Consider the following 21,732-nt stretch of genomic DNA (forward strand, 5'->3'; position numbering starts at 1 on the left):
TGTTATTTATTCATTTTGCATTCAGTCAGGTTCAAAATTCAACCCTATATGTGCGATCTCTGAACCAAGACATGGAAACCCCAATATTTTCCTTTCCAATGCTACACGAATCACTTCATTTGTGCCTACACTATGTCAAAAACGAACGTTAATATAAACATAATTTATACATTATGAATTAGTTGTTGTTTTATTTACAATTTGTGAACAGTTCTTAGACGAATTAAATGCAAATATTGGTATGAGTAATTCATCGGTTCAAATCATATGGTTCACAGATACACGCATACCCCAGCGTATTTGATAATGACATATGTCGTGTCGTCGTTAATAGTCTATAATGTTATTGTTATCACCCGAATTATAAATGTAAGCTTAATTTGTGAAGATTGATGAATTAGTGTCACGACTACACATAATATCTCAACAATTATTCTAAATATAGGGTGCTAAACAATGTTTTGTAGAATTTATAATGCATTTCACAAAACAAATTAATAATTGTACAACAACCCTATATTTTTGGATAACAGTGAATGCACACCTTAACATCATTAACTCCCTAAACACAACTTGCATACATTAGTAACAATATAATTGTTACAGTCATAATTTGGACAAAATTTGAATATGAATGAATGCTTCAAAACTATTACTATCATATAGTTATAACTCGTTCATTGTTTGACTTTGTGAAGCTACCCAATGCATACGACCAACCAACCAAAATCAATCAATCATTCACAATTACAAACAATTAACAATTCCATGTTGTAAATTGAACAATACATATGAATGATGAGTGTAATTTCTAAACATTTAATTAGTGAGAAGTAGCAATTATCGCACACACATTAAACGACCGCTTGGTAAGCTGGTATGCATTTTGTGAAACAATGTGTAGTTGAATACAGGTTACTGTCAAATATAAAACACGTGTTGTAGGTTAACATCATAGTTTGTTAAGCTTGTCAGATTTCCAGTTAAATCAATCGTATGATTTGAGTGCCATTTCATCCGCTTAAACTTAAGTGTGAAAACTATTACTTTTACAGTTATACAAAATGGCATGTTGAATGAGAGCACGTGTTATGTGTTTGGTTCTGTGTATTCAGTCACGCAGAAATGATAATTACAACAATCTTGGGTCCTGGATAAAATGTGAACACTGTTTTTCGAACAATTCGCAATATGTCATGTACCTCGTATATAGCGCCACCATGGAAATACAACTCAACATACATTCACTTCCCTTCGACTGATACCACTGCAGTGTAGTATGTACAAGTAAGTTCAACAATTCATTACTGTCAACTGATAGGACCCTGGTAGACATAAGCTCAATGCATCAAGCCACATTGATAGAATCTGAATCGGGGCGCCCCTTGTATATGAGAAATATGTATAGTTAAGGTTAAGAATCAAAATCACATTGCATAAAGATATTTCGTTTGATACCTCACATGTTTATCTTAATCACCTGATGTGAAACTTTCCACATTGTAGAGGGCATTGCGGGAGATGTATTTAATAGCAATGCGTCCTGGGTAAGGGAAGTACGCGTTGTCATTCTAAAATTGTATTTCTTCATTACTTACATGTCGGTAAGCTATCATGAGTGTAATGTTGGGGATGAAACGTTTTGAAATTGTGCCTTCATTACTGATATCAAAGCCTTAAACTCTACAATATTTTTATTGAAGCCATCACAACTTAATCAAAGCATGTTTTTTGTGTTCACAAATTCATAATTAAACCTCCGCTCTGAAATGTTTAGCAAATGGCCAAATGGCGGTATTTGTAATATTCAAAAATCTTTCAGTACCGGGCACTTTGTTTTATTGTATGCTGTTCTGAAGCCATATCTCAGACTCTGACGTGACCTGAAAACTCTTCGGAATTATGTAATGTAATATCTTATTTTGAGATACCTTTTTTTAACCGGACTGATATACACCCCAGTTGTAAACCAAGTCCTGGAAATTTTGATCACATATTTTAGGTTAAAAAAAAAGTAAATTTACTGTAATTCAAATGAACAATATAATCTAAAGTTTTGCACTACAAATATCAGACATTACGCCTAGAATCACGTGAAAAAATCAACTTACTACTATATGGATATATTTTGAATACTGTGACTACTATTCATTCATTTAACATTACTCATTACATTACATTAAGGATGAGATATCAGATACTCAAATGACAGATGAATTATATGAGAATCATGTAATGTGTAATTGTATTTTGAGTTGTCACTGCTACATTTACAGATACGTAGGTGAACAGATGAATAGTCACCCGTGACACGACGCGGCACTGAGGCAAACCAACGAAACTAAATCGACGCCAGGAGCATATACCAACTAAATGTGTGCAAAGAGACAGAAAACATTTACCATTGGGGCACTGAAAACCGAACATTAGATTGCACCTAATGGTTTCCCATGTTTCAAACAGTTAAATTGCGTAATTAAATCTATTTCCTGAGGGTACGTGGTTGGAAAATGAAATTGACATATTGTTTTTTTCAAACATGTTTAGGTTGGCTGTTCATCAAGGGCGCTATAACACACATGTCTTCTATACAATCAAGGCTGATAGACATCTCTCTATTTAGTTGGCTACTGAAATAATCTCTGTAAACAATAAGCAATTTGTGGGACACGACTCCTTCACTATTACGACCACCGTTGGTTGCTAGAAAAACGCATGATGTAACATAACCCCCATTTAACTCCCGGGGGGGCCTACTTGCATAGAGATGCAATACGGGTATGTGCCGCCCGACTGGGGTGTCATTTCACGTTATTTTGTGGGTACTCATTTATCAATGGTTTGGTTTAGAAGTGTGTAGCATTTATTTACTTTTTCACTGGTCCTTATATTCAAAGCCAAATACCGGAAAAGGCTGAATAAAATGCATTACCCGGATGCGCTCGCTGGTTACGAAAATTGTGAGCTGGGTGTTTTTTTTCGATGAAAACACTTGTGTTTAGAATTGAGTATATAAATAGAAAAAAATGGTTTAGAAGTGAGTATGGTTTACGAGCGGTGGGCTCCACACCCTTACCCACTTAATGTGGAAGTAGCCCCCCCCCCCCCGGATTTAACTCCGTTACTTTGATTGCGATAGTAATTAACTAACTAGTTCACTCTGTGAAATGCTTTAGAAACATTCAGAAAGCTACCAAAGACACTTCTATCAATAATGCGCATTGAGAAGACAATACAGAAGCCGGTGGAGTGTTAGTTTTGAATTGATTGTCTGTTCGTCATAACTAATATCAGCCACGTGCAAAATCGTGATGATTTTTGACTAAATCATTCTAATCAGGTACATCATTAAATATCTAGAGCTCTTACGTCAGAAAGCATCGTCTGCCGTTTGTTAGAGAGAATTAACGATGTCATCGTAGGTATTGATCATATTATGATGATGAATATTTTGGCAGTTGAGCTCCGTACAGTTTTACGTTTAATGTAACTCTGTAATGTGCGAATATTTGTTGATTTCATTACGTGTGTATTAATAATAAACAGTGAAATGTCAGCTCCGGTGTGTCACGTGACATTCAATTAGTAACTGTAAGTTTAACTCCTGGTTTCCAATTGCTCAAAGTTAATGCATTCACGATTCTTATTGTCCGAAATATATCTTTTTATCATACCAGCCGTGGTGCCCGGTCTTTTCAACGACGTAAAAATATGGATATTCTCCACAGACCTGCGCGTTCCTTTGAAATTATTCAGCGTACTAAGAGTACGACTGTCTTGAGTAAAGGCAAGCGGTTTGTGGTGAGTCTTTGGCTTGACTGTGCTTCTATGGGTGACAGTTTTGTGTATGATTGGGTTGAATTTCAATGGTATCAGAGTCGAATAATTACGTTGCATGTTGCGTTGACGACGATTGTGGTTTGGTTTGAAGCCTTCCACGTCCACATCTTGTACCGCATTTAACATAAATGTACTTCTAGTTCATGTGCACCTGTTTTGATGTCAAACTTGAGACTAATGACGGACAAGTATAATCTGAATTTGAATCATTCTGACAATAACTCAGTGTATCCCAGCCATTATTGATTGAGAGGCAGATTTCACTCTTAAGGTAGCAGAATAGTTTTTTGGGCACTTTTCACATTTTTTTTTTAAAATCACACGAATAGCTCCCAAAGGCATGCTACATACATGGGTGTATTTATTTTATTGAAAAAAAATATCTTGTACAAGTAAACTGAATTTTTTCTAGTGTGCAAACAAATGGCCAAGTTTTTGTTTATCCAGTGTACACCCAACTAGTGCATCTCATTAATATGCATGGTTTACAAACATAACTGAACTGAGGGTAAATAGTTTTAAGTTGGGCCACTTTCTTTATTTGCTATTTACAAACAACTGATAAGATATCTGTTTGTAGTTTACACACAGCTGATAAGATGTGTGCACTGCTGCCTTTCTAGACAGGAAGTACAGCAAAGACAAAACAATCGCTTTAGAAACAACAAATTTTGAATAATCAAAAAAGTACATGAATGTACCACTTCAATGTAATTATATGTTAACAGAATAAAAACTTACAAAAAAATTTCTGTAATATTTTTTTCTTGGCTTTGTCATTGAAAAGTGTCTGACCACGGGGTTACTTTCTTAGTCCAGAAGTAATGCAGTTACATTGGGAGGGGGCTCCCTTTTACAAAATATGGTTGCAAACAATAAAATACGGCCATCTGTGGTGGCTATGCATTGCATGTAAATTCAGGCCACAAACTACATGTAAGGGTTGGTCAATGATAAGAATATGCTTGGACCTGGTTTATATAATCCATTTTTCAGAGGGGTTTTCACCAAGTAGGCATACTTGCATGATTAGGTTTTTCTAAATTCGTAAATTATGTTACATGTAATAAATCTGTCTAATAAATACTTGGTTGTTTTATCTAATGTTCTCATGCGAACAAAATGCACGGCAACGAAATAGTAGCGTGCCCCCCCCCCCTGGCCGACGTCTTGACATCGGATAGTGGACCAGGGTTTCACGCAAGGCAAGGGTTGACTTTTTCGTACGACTTCGGTAAAAAATAAAAGGATCATCTAAAATCTAGGTAGTTTTAATTTATAGATGATAACTGTGAGTCCGGTTACAATTAAATTTTGAAGAGATTCATCTACAAGTATAAGACCTGAGGTTACACGGGGTTTGATTTTTAATAGCACAGGAAATGCTACATGCCGGCATACATCACTGGGTCACATTTTACAATTATTATCAGCAATTCTTTAGTTTAGTTGTCATTCACTAATTATGGACGAGATAGTAAGCACGCGAAAATTTCCAAGAAAAAGAAAGCGAGGAAGAAAGAAGAAAAACATCAAAAGAATGATCACTCCTGTCAAAAAAGATTGTGAAAGAGACGATGCTGGGTTCGTACAGAACGGATTTCCCCGTCGAAACCAGTGTCAGCCATGAAGTGGGCGAAGAAAGTTTTACCGTGACACTGGGAGTCCGATGAATCAGACTTCGATATAGTGGGTGATACTCCTGTTCAAAACGTTCGAGAGATGTCTGTATCTCGCAGGAAAATATTGTTAACTTCCGACGTAGAAGAAGAAAGTGAGAGTGAATGTCACGGCCGATCGTTTGAAGACGGCGAGATTCGACTCGTTGACATGTCACTGTTGAAAGGCGCCCTAGAAAAAGAGATTTGTCAATTTTGCAAAGTAGGCAATATCTCAATAGTGGAGCGCAGGCGTCACGGTCTAGGCAGTTGTATTCGATCGAAACTGAGCCAGCCTAGCTTCCCGTCATCTCGAAAGAAGGGAGCAGTTTTCTAAATAAATAAAAAGGCTGCCATTGGAATGCGAGGGATTGGAAAGGGACGGTGCGCTCTGGTGAAACTGTCAAGCTATTAGGGGTTACCTCAACCAGTAACGGGTCCGCCCTTTCGCCAGTATGTACGAGCTGCCTCCAGGAGACTCCGAAACTCGTGGCATGCTTGAACTAATAAGTTTACAAACACAACGGCCCAAAAATAAATACACTGTATTTGCAAACACTTCAACTGCCAAGTGTAGTCTCTGTATTGTTTGTTACTCGCAAACAGAACCGCCCACTTTGCATAATCCAAGCTCTAATGAATGACGTCACCGTTCGTTATCAGCACAGACCGTCACAAAACTCCACAGCGTGAAAGAAAATGGCCAAAAAACAAAGTTTTTCACAGATATAAATGTCGGTTCATGATTTTTCTCGAAAACAACTTTCAAAGCATTTTATTTACAATTAGCCCATGTAAATTTTGCTGCTGAAACGGGAGGTAACGTTGATTGAAGTTTGAAATCATAAAAGTGCCGATTTCTCGGTGTTCGGTTTTTGGCAATTATCGTTGACCTAATTTTAAATGGCGTTTCAGTGAATAGCGCTACGATGTCACCGTTTAGCTTTTCTTACTCTTTGATATGTTGGCTTCATATCCGTATTTGCATATTTGCAAAATTCTATTGCGTTTTTTCACAAACCTCGCGCAAACCAACGGTATACTCTAACTTTAACACCAAAAAACGTGCTGGAAATTTGTGATTTTCGGAAAGAAAAAAAAACTTAATGCAAAAAATAGAAATACGGATTTAAACTTCATATCCTTTACTTCAAAACAGTGTAAAGTTTTTGATCGCATGAATGACTGTAGAGATGACAATTAAAATTTTATTCACGTTAGTTAAATTATCAGCCCCGCTGATTTTCAGAATCACGTGACGCTAAAACAAACACAATGTTCACAAAATATTAATAACATGAAAATACAAGTCAAGAGCTTTCCAAACATATATAGATTGTATGGTTTCTTGTAAAATTTATTCCGATTATAGGTGTTTACATTTTTCATGCAAAAAAACTATCCTGCTACCTTAATATTCTGAATGACTCCTCGTGTAGTTTGAAAATGACATTATTTTCGATTGTCTGTTATCGACATGATCTAAATTATTCGGTGGAAGCTTAGAAAGTTATTTAGCATCAAACACGGTGAATTATCGGATTCATTTCCTGCAGCAAAAATATTTTTGCACCTTGTCTTTTAATCATGATACATTTACCGAAATTGACACACAGTTTGAATCAACAAAACACTTGGATTCCTAGATGTCGGACTCCTCACGTGTATCCACGCACAGTTTGACGGGAATGTTCTATATTTCTCCAGTTCTCCAGATTCGTTTGGCATATATCATTTTGAATAAAGTAAATTGTTTTATTTATGGTCACAAATCTCGCTTAACTCTGTATAAATTCATAATGTCGTAATATATTGCCATTAGAGGGCGCACTCACATGCATATTTTGAAGTACTGGTATGTTAAAATGCTTCTTTTTTTCATTAATTCGTCTATTCTTACCTCTACCTTACACATACCTGCATCGATCAAAGTAACTTTTCACATTCAGCAGAATGTTTCGAACTCATGCACGCGTATTTATTTCTAACTTAATTAAAGATGGTCGAATGGTGGCCATTTAGGGTCCAACACATGCATGAAAGTTTACACATTTTTTTATAATTCCGGAACTGGCTCGCTGTTTAAACATGGGCTCGTATGGTTTGAAGCTCGCATGGTTTAAACATGCGATGCATTTGACACATTGAAATTTTGATGCATGTAATTTTATCTACTTCATTGTTTTGGAGGATGTGACATTAATGTGAACGTTGTCTCTAAATATTTACAGGATTTATTGGTTTAAAAGAATTCTGTAAAGATGACATTCAAGATGACATCTTTAAGAACCTACAGAAATGTTTATTGGGAAAAAAAGGCGAAGATAACGCCTAATGTGTGGTATGACGTCTTTTACCATATATTAATTTTATTTAGTCTATATTTTCAACATTTTAGAACATGTAGATTATTTTGTTTTATATTAAATATATAATATTATTCTACATCTCTCACCGTAACCCCACATATTACAGCGTGCCGTAATTTTGCGGTATTTTACTGGGTGTTTTCATCCTACCATATAAAGAAATGCGAATTCCAAATATGGACTGATTACGCGCGTAAGCGTCCTCTAATAATAAAAACAAACATGGCTGCCACCAGGGTTTGACCGGACTCCACACAAAGAAGTTCGCTGATTCTGTTCTAAACGTTTTGGATTTCGGCATTCCCATGATGTATCCTTGGAAGAAAAAGATGTATAATAATGTCATTACGAGGATACCTCAGAGTATGCACTTACACAATACGCTGTCGCATTGACCTCCGCTGCGCGTCGGTCGATACTCCCGCAGTACTGTTTTCGTGCATACTTTGAGGTATCCTCGTAATAACTTCACAGTGTAGATATATGTGACAGTTAAGTGTTCATGCTGAATGCAGGTTCACAACTCTTAAAATATGTTTTAGTAGTAAATGTTTTAAATACAAATTTCGGTTATATTAATGCAATTATTAAAACAATGTATATCATAAAAAATATCAGTCAATAAATACGTATTTCCATTGTAAACCTTTATTTTTGTTTTATAAATACTAGTATCTATAGCAAAAGCTAATTTTTAGAGAACGTAAGTGAGTGCGCCCTCACACATATCTTTCCCATATGCTTCTGTTCGAGCGACGCTATAAAAAAAATGGTTCAGCCTTCATAAATCATCCATACTGAACGTATTGTGGCTATGGTAATGAGCGTCAGATATCAAACAACAAATACACAATTCATGTGTGTATCAATAGTACTAGAGCGTGGGTGTGTGAATGACAGAGTAAAATTAATGACCTGTCTGTATTCGGTGTGTGTCGAACTGTACATAGAATGCTATTTACCAAGGTATTTAATATGATCTGTTTACATCATTTAAATATGAATACATTGAATGGGAAAGTTGATCTCAGTGATGACCTCAGATAAGTAGACACGATACCTGAACCAAGCCATGCCCGTATAAGATAGCAAACAGTGACATGCTATTCCGTACTAGTATTTCGTTGTATTTATATGAACGCTGTCAAGTGTTTTCATGCACAGTCCGGTGTAGAGGAACTGTGTTTCATGTCTGCGTTTGTAACAATTATGACGATCATGTCATATTTTGCTATGACACATCTGAATTTCATCAGAAATAATTGTATTGTCCATATCCTATGTTTTAAGAATGATTATTTTGATGAGAGAAATGTTTTTGTAATATTTCATACAAAATTTGAATGATATAAAAATATTAAATCAAGGTTATAATGAGTATTAATTTTATTATGATTGACTGGAATTAAGAACTGATAATTTTCTCATTTGTATAGGTCTCAAAAAAACTAGTGCTCTAACCTGTCAGCCGAGTGTGAGATATTATGCTTATCAGAAAAAGATATCATTTCACTTGTTCACTTGTATATGTATTTTCACTGACACTTTAATAATTAGGTGCGTAATGTAACTACATTCGGGATATATCTGTATTATTACTGCAGATAGAATTTACTATTTAATATTATAATGACCAAATGTTTTTATTTTATTCTGAAATTATAAAAAAAAAATTAAACTTAATTTTTCTATCATTGTTTCCAACATATGTCTACGTCATAACCTCGTTATTAGGATATTGGGATTGTTTCCGTATTCCACAAGGCATGCATCTACACAGTGAGGTCAATTGCAATTTTCGTTTTATGTGAGGTAACGTTCAGACCTCATTGATGGTGCTGAATGTTGTGTTATTATTCGAAGCCCAAACATAAGCGACGCTACCAACCCAGCGACTGCTCAGATAGCAAGGGATTTGTACACACTCCCACCGTGTCATACGCTACTTGTAGGTTTTTGACGTTGAAATATTCTAAAACTCTGGCCTAGAAAGTTGGGCTGGCAACTGACTTTAGTTTAATTTTTTTTTTATTAAAAACGACAATGCTTTCCTAGACAACCTGAATTAGGTATTATGTTCTAGTCATCGACATCCGCAAACATAACCAATTTTTTCGACGAACAACATTCCGGTTCAATTAACAAACATATAAAAATGTATTCTAAAAGTTTAGAATCTCATGTATTTACAGCAAAGTATCGTAGAAGTAATAACTGCTTCTGTTTTTTATTTACTCCAGCACCAGAGACGGCGACACGAAATGTTGCATGAGGGGGCGAGATCTGCTCACAAACTTCGCGCCGGAGGTTCGACCTTCCTCACGCTTAAAAATGTTGAAATCTAGACCCTCTGAAACGCTATTTCCTTCCTTTTGAAGGACAAATTTTGAGGGGCGACCGCCCCCTCTGTACCCCCCCCCCTGTGCCGCCGCCACTCAGCACGTCGCTATGTAATGGTTGTATGTTTCATAGCCAAACTAATATTTTACGAGAACGTGTTGATATGAGTTCATATTTGTTTATTTGCTCACTGTTGTGTACACTGTAAGTAGTCTATATAAATACTATGCGTTGTGCTTACTATGTGACGTCATCGTATATCATGACTATGCAAGTTGTTGACTGTTTACGGAGCACAATATCCTAGATTCTTGAAGCGCCCAACCAGGTGTACAAAACACGTCCGTTCGATACTAAATATGTATCTTAACGATGTCACAACACTCAAAATATAAGGTATATTTCTGAGTACTATTTCAATACGTTGAAACTAGGCATTCTATATGTCGACTGACAGAAATAAGGTCAGAGTCCGTACGCAGTGCTGACATTTTGTACCGGAAGTAAAAGCCAAGGTGACATTTGCATATCCAGCATAATTATGAATCACGCTGTGCATGATTATAAATCGCGTTGCATCACAGTTGTCAACAGTTACGTCAACAGTTAAGTGTGTTTAAAAACAGTTTAATTATCTTCTTGTTATTCATTGTACTTGGCTTTGCATCGTATGAATGTATGTATATATTCCTACTACCTGCTGCAGTTTATGCAGCTCGCTTGGTCGTGGTACACATTGCGGGGCGGCCGCAAACAGACAATGAGGTTTTCCAAAACAATAAACGTTCATCCACCTTTGCAACAGTATGCAATGTTAAATGCTTTTAGCAGCACGTTGATCATCTAACTGTCTTGGATGGGTACTTCGTTGAAACATGCTATTGAATCTCGAGTGTCAACGACGACGTCATACAATCTATTCTGTCGATCGCTATTTGGTTTACAACACCTGTTCATTCCTCACTCAGATTCTCTTTCAATGGCCGGGATGGCCATTAGTGGCGACGTTTGGGACACGTAGCACAATTTACTATCCGACATATATATGTGTAGTGTTAAATTTGTCTAAATTGGGGCTATAAATCCTAACTCCAGCCTTGGATATAAACATTAATTAACACATATCATGTTATAATGAATAAATATATATCCAGACACTTCGTGATAGACTCGCTCCTAAGAAATTGCTGTATTCTGATCTGCAAAAACATTTGTAACTTGAACTATTTAAATCACCCAATGTAATACTAGTAATGTCAAATATTGATTAATAATTTGATTAGAATTACAAAATATTTAGATAGTGATTAATTTGCTAATAATGTAGTTGTATGCTCTATTCAAGACAAATGTTAAATATCAATGTTCCCCTAGAATATGTTTGCTAAATATGCTTGGTGAAATCGGATAGTCTGAGAAACATCCTTCTTGTGTTCTTTAAATTAAATTCAGTATTTCAAGGTAATTTTCTATTCATACATATACCGGTAGGAATTCAGCCTCTGTCATTTTTGTTGCAATAGATATGAAAATTAGCAAAGTCTGTAATAAAGACATGAAATAAGACTAGAAATAAGTTTATATTTTTATATTTCATAACATTTTCCCCCAAGCCTTGTCTATCTGTTTAAGCAACTTGAGTAAATTGTTAAGAACAAAGACGCATGTTGCTGTCATACCAAATACCTACCAGGATTTATGACTTTCAGGGGTCATGAAAGTGGCATATAATTTTGGGTGTGGTTCAATAAACATAATTTTGAAACATTACAAACGAGTGTAACCTGGGCTTTTTCAAATTAGCTTATTGAGAAGGTTTCTGATTGCTGATTAATAAAGTTAGTGCAATAAATTTACTGTATATTGTCTGTTTTCAGACCCTTTTTTCTGATCAGTATTTACTGGACTAAATGATGAACGAGATTTCGTAGACAAATTTTGTTGATAGAAGTTGAAATTAAAACAGGTTAATTAATTGGACAGGGTTGCAAATAAAGGTACCAGTCTCCAGCAGGATAAATAAAGAAGTTCCATTCTTGGTTTATCATTTCATAAGTCTTAACACTCTAAGCAATTATTTGGATTTGCTACTTTGGGCTCTACTCAATTTGGTAAGGGACAATTTGTACATTAACCTGGTCCAGCTAAAATCTACCTGTCTGATAGGTGGACATGGCTTAATTTTGACCCCTGAATAATGTTGGTTCATTTTATTGCGGCTTCTTCTTTTTAAAATCCTATACTTCATAATTATTTATTAAATTTATTAACCTGTCATTCTAGTTCATAATAAATTATTAACTTTATTAACCTGTCGTTCTACTTCATAATTGATTAACTTTATTAACCCGTCATTCTACTACATAATAATTGATTAACTTTATTAACCTGTCATTCTAGAATGTATTGTTATACAGCAGTATTATAACACAACATATAATATTTTGAAAATGATTTACAAACTTTATGCAAATTTTAAATTCGTAAGTCTAATTTTGTGACTGGGACCTTATTCTCTGAAAATGAAACCAAATCAAATTTTGTTATTGTTCAAATTGCATTACTTGACACGCCCGACAAAAACCCAATTGCGGAGAACACTGGGTCAATAGTTAATTTAAGGTGAAAGCCCTTACTACCCCAATACATTGCAAACCTATTTTTGTTTACGGATACATACGCAGGTAGTGTTGCTTTAATTATTCAATCTTGATTGTATTTTTAATATCATTACATTGACTGTCATTATCTTTATCTCTGACAACAGCAAAAGTATTCTTTTCTTTGAGGATTTGTCGAATGATTGAAATGTCAGGATGTGCACGTAGTCGAGTGTAAATTAGCTTGGTCATCTGAATCGTTATGTAGTAGTTTCACGCACAGTGTCCTGTAACAATATTGCCTGGTGTCTTATCTTTTTAATAGTTTTTTTTTAGACTAATTATGTATTAACCTGTTTGGGCGGGATGTATTGGAGTTGGTAGTGGTTTGTAATAACAGAATGTTACATGTTTATTTTGCACTTTGTAAATATGTCAGACATAGTATACATGGCACATGGCCAATTATGGTATGCAAATTAGGGTGTCAATACAAAGAGGCTTTCAGGAGAGTGCAGTGGTCTAGTTTTGCTACTCCTATCGGTAAAAAAGGTGCCAGTGTTTACAAAAAAAGTTGTGACAGTGCAACTGTTTGCGGTTTTATGAGTACCCCCGTTTGTTTGAATATGCTCTATAATGATTACCACACTTTTTTTTCTGAAAAAAACAAGAAGGAGCACTGCAATTCAGCGGCGCCACCAAGTGGGGTAGATAAGGTTCTCCCTACCAGGGTGTGGATTTTTTGATAATTCTAAGTTAAAGTGGAACATTCTATGACTTCCTTGGGGCCAAAAATACTATCAGACGGATCACAGTTGAAGACTGTGGTCACATGTGATCCCTGGTCAATTAGAATTTTATGTTTTCTCCCTGCTTTGCAGGTTAAGTGGGCGCATGCCCATAGCATAAGGGCGCTGCCCCACTGTTTCCTTGTTTAAAAAAAAATCCTAGAATAACCCATGGGTTACTTAACCTTTTGCCACCTTACCCTATCCCTATATTATTGTTCACATGTTCTTAATCCCCACCCCCCTGAGTGAGAAAAAAAAACATGAGAAAATGCCAGACAATTTCAAGTATCTCTGAACACCGCTATCCAGAAATTAGCCCCACAGTTTTATTGTACATGTTCACATATATTTAATTTATTGGATTTTCCTCATCAGTGAAAATGGCGAAATTAATACCCAGTGAATTTAATGCATTTGCAGTACTCAGTGGAAGTGTCAGTTTTCCATTGACTCTTACATAACTGATGTCCAGTAAACATCTGAAAACTAGGTTCAGGTGTGCTATTGTACAAAAGGCACCATGAACTAAACTATAAAAATCACCTCCCAGATATCTCGTTATTGCACCAATATTTTTGTGAGAATTGTGCTGTTGAGGAAGATAATCAAATCATTGATAAATTTGAACATGCAATAAAAGTGAATTGTTTTTATACAATATTTATATATACAAATGTCCGGTGTTTCAAAAGTTTATAAAAATAGAACATGTTCACCAATCCTGAATTTGCATTTTCCAAGGCAGTTTACTGCCTCTTTCTATTCTAATTAGTTAACAGATTTTTAGGTTATAATGTTGAAAATATTATGCAAGACTAAGAAATTCTAATATCTGTATCAGAAAAAAACATAAATACCAAGACAGACAAAAGCTATAGACTTACAGTTAGTGATAATGCTGTTTAAACTATTGACCCAAGAATGAAATGTCTTAATTAGAGAATGTGAGCCAATCTTTCAAGGCTTGGAATTCTTTGGCAGTAGACGCGTCACCTGAATTCATTGACGCCTAAAATATTCAAATATTTTCTTTACAATTAAGGCTGGGCTTAACACAAAATAGTCTCATTGACCAGGCAGGACAAGTACTATTGCCATTCAGACAACTCAATATCAACTTGCTTGCCTGCCTGTCCGCCTCAACAGACTATAGTAATTATATAGGCGAAGTGGATGTGTGAAGTTGGAGCTAATATAAAGTGTCATTGATGCACAGGAAGGAACAACTAGTTAAATCTCAATCGTGCATAGAAAAAATGTCCTGAAACATCTTGATATGTTGTGTGATGTAATCAAATCAGGTTTCTCTTTTCATACAATTTTGACACTATATATTGACCTTTACACTACAATTCAACTGCGAAAACGTGCATTGTATGTTTCACAATCATATTACTCAGATGGATAGACAGCAGTTTTTTCAAAAGAACAATTTGAGGAACTTTCTGCTACTTGATTTTTAGGCTTCATGACTAAATGTCCCTGCATATTAAAATTGGCTAATACTTATTAATTAGAAAAAAAAATCATGAATTTAAATTGGTTTAGTTTTAAAATCAAAGCACTGGCTAAAAATGAGATGCCCTGTTGCTCTTTTCATCTGAAAATCTATACACTCTACGCAAAATAAAATTTACTTTGAAATTTGGCTACAGAAATATTTTTATCCATACGCATTTTGTTTTCTATTGGAAATTCCTATTAATTGTACATTGGAAAATAGGATCGGATCTAGTCTATACATTTGTAGGTGCTTATTTAAGAACATTGATTCTCTAACGGTTTTTGCGTTTCCTATGCAAATTACATTCGCATGATAAAAAAAGTTGTTTTTATTGCAGTTTTCATTCATTAGTCAGATTTATATTTCCCCGGGACCCTAGGTATTGTTATGCAAAGTAAGAAGCCCCCGACTTTTGTGAGTTGTGTTATGTTTACATTCATGTTTGTCTACTTTTCAGAGCCTGACAACCTGTAATGATGATGGGAATCTCTCGCTACGTAATCTGCTGTCTATTACCAGTAATGGGTGAGTACATTGTTACACATCTTATTATATAGGAGTATGACATACTGGCATTTTTGGGGGTATGGGTATGCTTTAATACAATACACTGATACCAAAATTAAAATCTGCTGCTTTGCATTGCAGCTACTTTAGTTTGTGATGAGGCCTTCTCGGGGATATTTCATCCAATTAGGGTGATATATGACATCATGCTTGTAAACAAGGTTAAATTTTGTTCAAAAAATAATATAAAATGCGTGCTAATCAATATGTTACACAAACCTTTTGGTGGGACTTCTTGTTTTCACTGATTAATTTGGACATACCTTGAGTGAAAAATCTAGGAGCAAATGACAGTTTGACGCAAGATTATATATATATATTTATACATATATATTCATAGATGATGTATTTTCCAACCGCCAAACAAATTGATGGTATGATGCTAAGTAAATGTGAAACGCACACAAGGTTATTGCGTCTACATTCATGTATTGTCTGTCTGACATGCCAATTTGGCATCTCAAACAGACAATACATAATGGACCTTCTGTTAGTGTACCTGTGTGGTGCTTTCTGTTTTGACATACCATATTTGTTTTATAAGAAGCGCTTTCATGTACATGCATGTAGAAGACCTGAAGATAATGGTTGTCTGAAAAATACGGTACTTGTCTGTGTGATGCCGCTTTCTACAATGCAATGTCACGAATTATTACATTGTACTGCAGTTTATTTTGATTCGTTCCTGAAATCTTAAATCGGTATTTTAAGACTCAATATGCAAACGAGGTATGAGAGCAAACAAAGTAGTTCATTTAGGAGTACCGTTTTTCAAAACGTAGCAGAAATAAACAATAATTAGAAGTATGATATTTGTCGCTTGGGGTACATGAATATACTTGCCGAGTGAAATGAAATTTGAACAACAGTAAAGGTACTTTTAGGAAGTCACTTATTTTGACTAAAACTATTTTGCACATCACACATGGTATATCCATTGACAATCAAACTTTTCGTCTGCTATTTCTATCCGGTTCAAATTGTTCAGCAACATTTTTGGCAGATTAGGTGTACATCGCATGGAATACTAAGATCGGGAGAACTTAATGTTTGTTGACCATCTGGAAACATTCAACCGTGAAAATACGGCCGCAGGATACACCAAATCACTCGTGAAAATAACTTCCATATGCAACGAAAGCCATGGGGAGGGTGTGGGGTTCTGTCATAGTATGTAGTGGTTGCACTTCGTTTCTTCTGATAACTGACAAACTTTCGTAGAAAATGGAGACTAGTGCAGTCGTCTCGGACACAGCTATGAATTAGGATATTTCATGCATTCATAATAAGATTTCTTGTACATTGTTGAACATTACATCTTTTAACTGAATGTATTCTGTGTTTTTTACAGTATTGTCGCAGTCATTTCGTGGTGTTCCCGTAGATACTGTGGTTTTGGAAGGAAATGAGGTATTGTTGAATTGTAGTTTTAATGATTTTGAAAGCACCGCTACAGTCGCATGGAACAGAGGGCAATTATCATTGTACCTGGGTAACAAAGCAGGCAAGGTTTACGCTGATCCTGATTTTGATGATTGTTGCGAGATTGTCGGTAATACGCAAAACTATGACTTTATGTTAAAGATAAGAAATGCTAACTTTGATGATATGGCGATATGGAAATGTTCCTACTCTGAAACAATCATTCTGGAAGAAGAAGCTAAAATAACAGTTTTGGGTAAGTGCTATTATAATATTTGTACTTTTTATGAAAGTATAACTGATACTTAGCGATGATCACGCGACAATCCGTGTGATATTTCCCATTCCCTGCCTTAACAGGTAAAAGATCATGAATAAAACAACATAATATCACTGAGTTGTTCTGCAAAAAACGTTTTATTATGCAAAAAATCTTGATAGATATGTGCCGCCAGACAAATCATAAATGATTTTTGTCGGTGCTACTGTGTAATGCTTTTTTGATTTAAAAATGTAATTTAAAAAATAATTCTGTTATGTATTTTGTTAAAGATGCTAATTGTCTGCTTGTAAAACTGTGAAATAACATTGTGAATACCCCCCTCCCCCACACACAACTTTCCAAATCATACAAAAGTGATTGAGACTGATATTTAATAAATATTTGAGAACAATATTTGAAAAAAAAAATGTTTTTGCAACTGCAGTCAAATTACACCTAATCTATTTTTCGCTTGTCCTGAAAGCTGTGTTCTGCGAAGGTGTTGAAGGCCATTCAGGGTCAGCGTCTGACAACAACGCTGTACAGTGCAACTGTATGTTGAGTGCGTGTGTAGGAGGTTTTAATACAAAGTGCCTATACAATATCATTGTGTTACCTTTGACCCTGTCAGTTTCAGTTTACATAAAAAAGTTAAATGTAATAGTAGGGTGTGGAAATTGAATTGACAGTTGTAAATGTATTGTATATAATGCCAGTTTTGTCCGTAAAACAGACATTTGCTGTCAGATGCAGCATGATTGTAGTTGTCACTTGTAGCCTGTAATTCATTATCTTTCTTGATTACAAACAATAATTTTGCGTGGCGGTTGGGGGGGGGGGTGACATGTGAGTGGGTTTGGGACGTGCAATGTAGTCAGCTTCCTTGCTCACAATTTGTCACCCATATTTGTTTAAATCATGCCCTTGTTACATATTGAGTGCAGCAATTGTGATTCAGATGTAGTAACGTTGTCAGTATTGTTAGCATCTCAGTGTATTGATTATCGTGCATGCTGATAAAATACTGATGTGGGATTTTCATTACGAGCATGTTACGTTAGTGTGTTCGTGTTTCTATTCTACACTGAAATCCCTTTTTAGAGTGTTATATAAAGAAAGACCTGGAAGACCTCAAAGACCTCAAAATGTTCAGCAGCTGGCAAGTTCACTTTCACGTACTTGGTATCATGGTATCACTTCGGTAATAAATGGACAGACTGAAGGGAAGTTGAAAATGTTTCCTGCCTCATCTCTGAATCCTGATGGTTTCTCGGTAATGTTTGATTTAGTTTGCTGACTAATAGCAAAGTACAAGTTTTAGCCATTCCTGCATAATCACTAACTGATAAGTAGCAAGTATTGTTTAATATATAACAAGTCATCAAAATGACATGCCTGTGTTACGATCCAGACTGTGCAAACACAACAGATTTAAATAAACAATAAGCTTTAACGTTGTACTTCCTTGATTCAGTATAATCCTGTTGTCTGAACTTGAGAACAGTTGCGACCATAGAGGGCGATGTAATCCTAATGATAATAATTATAAAAATATAACATGCAGAGACATATCAAATACATTGACCAAAAGCCCCGAGAAGTCAGGACGTGTCGTTTATTCGTTATTTGACACTGTCATCAATGAGCGCATAGCAAATCACACAACGCAATAATATTCAATGCTATCGTCACTATAACAACAGTCAAACGAAGTATACATCCACTGAACAATATATGAACAACGTTATACATAAAATGAAATAGTTCAGGACTAGTTCCGTTACTAACAACTCGTAATAACGTGGACGCACGGTGAAACTGACTTCACCTAATTTGCTTAGTTACCGTGTCCAAGGTCACCCAGTGTCACTGACCTCTACATGATTAAATGATCTACTGCATGAAAATACAACACAATACAACAGTATTCATGTAAATCGTATAAAAGCAAAATACTGAATAAATCTGAGTAAAATATATCACTGAAAGGATGACTATTTATCAGTATACTAGGTCGATCGAACACAAACACTCAATTATAACGGTGCGGGGAAATGCCAGTTTAGTGGAATTAAAAAATTGCCAAACAACTAAACTTCAATACAATTCCTGATGCAATGTTATAAATCCATACTCATGCTAAACTCATCCAATGTGATAGTGTAACACAGGGGGGAAATCATACGATTCAATATAAATAATCCACGCTCCGTCGGTTGCGATTGTTTACAGTTATCGTTGATTTCAAACTACATGGAGCGGACAGCACACGATTGTAGTTACAGTTAGTTTGTACAAACCTCCAGCAAATCTTCTACGTTGGTCAGCGATGAGCCAAAGTTCCAGGAATACACTCGTCACAATTTCTCTGAAACACTGGTCGGTGCTGTTGTTACGGCAGCACGATGGTTAGCAGTTCGTTCGTTATAGTCAGATATTAAGTTTGATTGACACCTAGCAATGATCATATTATAAGAGTTTGTGCACTGTGTATGAATTATAAACAAGATATTTTTAACATGTCTGATATTTTACACGCAAGGCATTATGTTAATGGCTTCCTTATGATGCCTTGCCCTATAGCTCGACTTATCATCGTTTTTTTCAACTTCTCTTTTAAGTCTACTTTGAAACCCCTGGCATATTTTATTAACCCATTAGGTTAGTTGACTTCATTTCCCATAATGCACATCTCTTGCACTGACAATTAATTGTTTCAATTTTAACCAATCTTAACTGGTTTGCCTAACATTGTTGCAAGGTGTGAATTTATGCAGTTTCATGATGACGCATCCTCTGATAACAACGACTCAAGTATACGGCAAATGTAAACTTGCAGGAAATAATCGTCACGTTCATTTATTAGATGTGGCTGTCCACGTTGCCATTATTGGTTGCGAGACAGCTGACCATGACGCGCGCTCAAGTCCTGTTCGTTCCTGTAACTTCTGATGTTTTTTAAATCGAGTTAGATAGTTTGTTGAACTGAAGTTTTGGGGCTAAACCATTTTGATCAGGGGAGATAGAGCTGATGTCTGGATGAGATATTCATATAAGCATGGTGGTCAAGGTTGAACAGTTTTGCTTTTCATATAATCTTCATTGAACATTTACAAAACTGATATTAATGTTGATGGCCTTCATATGACAGAATAAATGTTTTCTTCTCTGAAAAAGTATTTTTGAAGAATACTATACTGATCAACACTGAACTTAGCAGCAATTTACCACGTTTAGGGGCCAATTTTATTTATTTATTCAAGTGTGAGTTGCAGTTATCTATTCTCATATGTCCCAAATATGATTCTCCACCAAAGAAACCTGGTCTTAGTTTCTCATATAATATATGAGCCCTGTGAATGAGCCAAAAATGAATAATGACTAAAATGGATTTTTCGGGCAAATTGAAACCGAGTCCAATACTTAATATATTTATTAGCCTTGGCATTATATGCCATTTAGTGAATGCATTTGTATAAAATCAAATTTGATTCGTCAAAAAAACCATGAAACAAGCTGTTTTCTGATTGGTGTTTGAATTGAGTATCTAATCAGGTACAATCTTATGAATGGTTTTGCATTGACTAGAGTTTAAGACCAAAATAAAATAGTACCTGGTATTTCAGGTATTCTGGACCGACCCATGTGTTTTAAGTAATCAAAGTTGATTTAATGCGTGAATATGTTTTACAATACAAATACTTAGTTCCGGCTCGGACGAAGTCCGAAAACGGGGACTATTAATTTGGGTTCCGTCCGTGCGTCCGTCCGGAGCCGTTATCGGACATTTCTCAAACTTGGTATACAAACAATGTATGATGACCTTACATATGCACGCCTATTTTCAACGATTTGATTAAATATGGCTGACTGGCAGCCATTTTGCCCCCTCAATTTTGCTAAATTCTGATATTTAAACGTGTCTGGAACTGTTTATTGGAGCTGAACAGAGCGATTTCAATCAAACGGTGTATGGCGATCATGCGAATTGGGTTATATATGCATGTCACTTTGTTTTCGAGATTCGGTCTTAGATGGTCGACTGGCGGCCATTTTGTTTGTTTCCTTCTTTGTGTCGATTCCTCTGAAAGATATGGCCTGATTCACTTGAAAGTGTGTACACTTCAAGGTAACATAACAACATGTTTTGTCTTGAGATTTGATAAAATTTGTCAAAATGGTGGCTGTCGAAATGTTTTTTTGTCAAAAAAATGTAAAATATCATTCTGTAACATGTCCGGAACTGTTTCTTAGAGCTGAACAGCGGGATATGGCCTGATTCAGTTCAAAGTTGAATAGACCATTTTCAATCAAACTTTGTATGATGACCTTGCATATTAGGTTACAGTGCAAGCCATATTCCTTTTGAAGATACTTAA

At 35.6% G+C, this 21,732-nt stretch overlaps 1 protein-coding gene across 1 annotated transcript in view; it reads left to right on the plus strand.

The window, feature by feature from the left end:
- The first annotated feature begins 10,543 nt into the window (after nt 1-10,543).
- The window catches only part of LOC144361011 (nephrin-like), a 29,974-nt gene continuing 18,785 nt past the window's right edge, over nt 10,544-21,732 (plus strand). Inside the window, exons 1-3 of the mRNA XM_085498912.1 lie at nt 10,544-10,812; nt 15,560-15,627; nt 17,021-17,347. Coding sequence (XP_085355038.1) covers nt 15,576-15,627; nt 17,021-17,347 — 379 coding nt within the window. The 5' untranslated portion in view covers nt 10,544-10,812; nt 15,560-15,575. The remainder of the gene's footprint in view (nt 10,813-15,559; nt 15,628-17,020; nt 17,348-21,732) is intronic.

The sequence above is a fragment of the Saccoglossus kowalevskii genome, chromosome 5 (genome assembly GCF_978046115.1).
Source record: "Saccoglossus kowalevskii chromosome 5, keSacKowa6.1, whole genome shotgun sequence".
NCBI classification, from domain to species: Eukaryota; Metazoa; Hemichordata; class Enteropneusta; family Harrimaniidae; genus Saccoglossus; species Saccoglossus kowalevskii.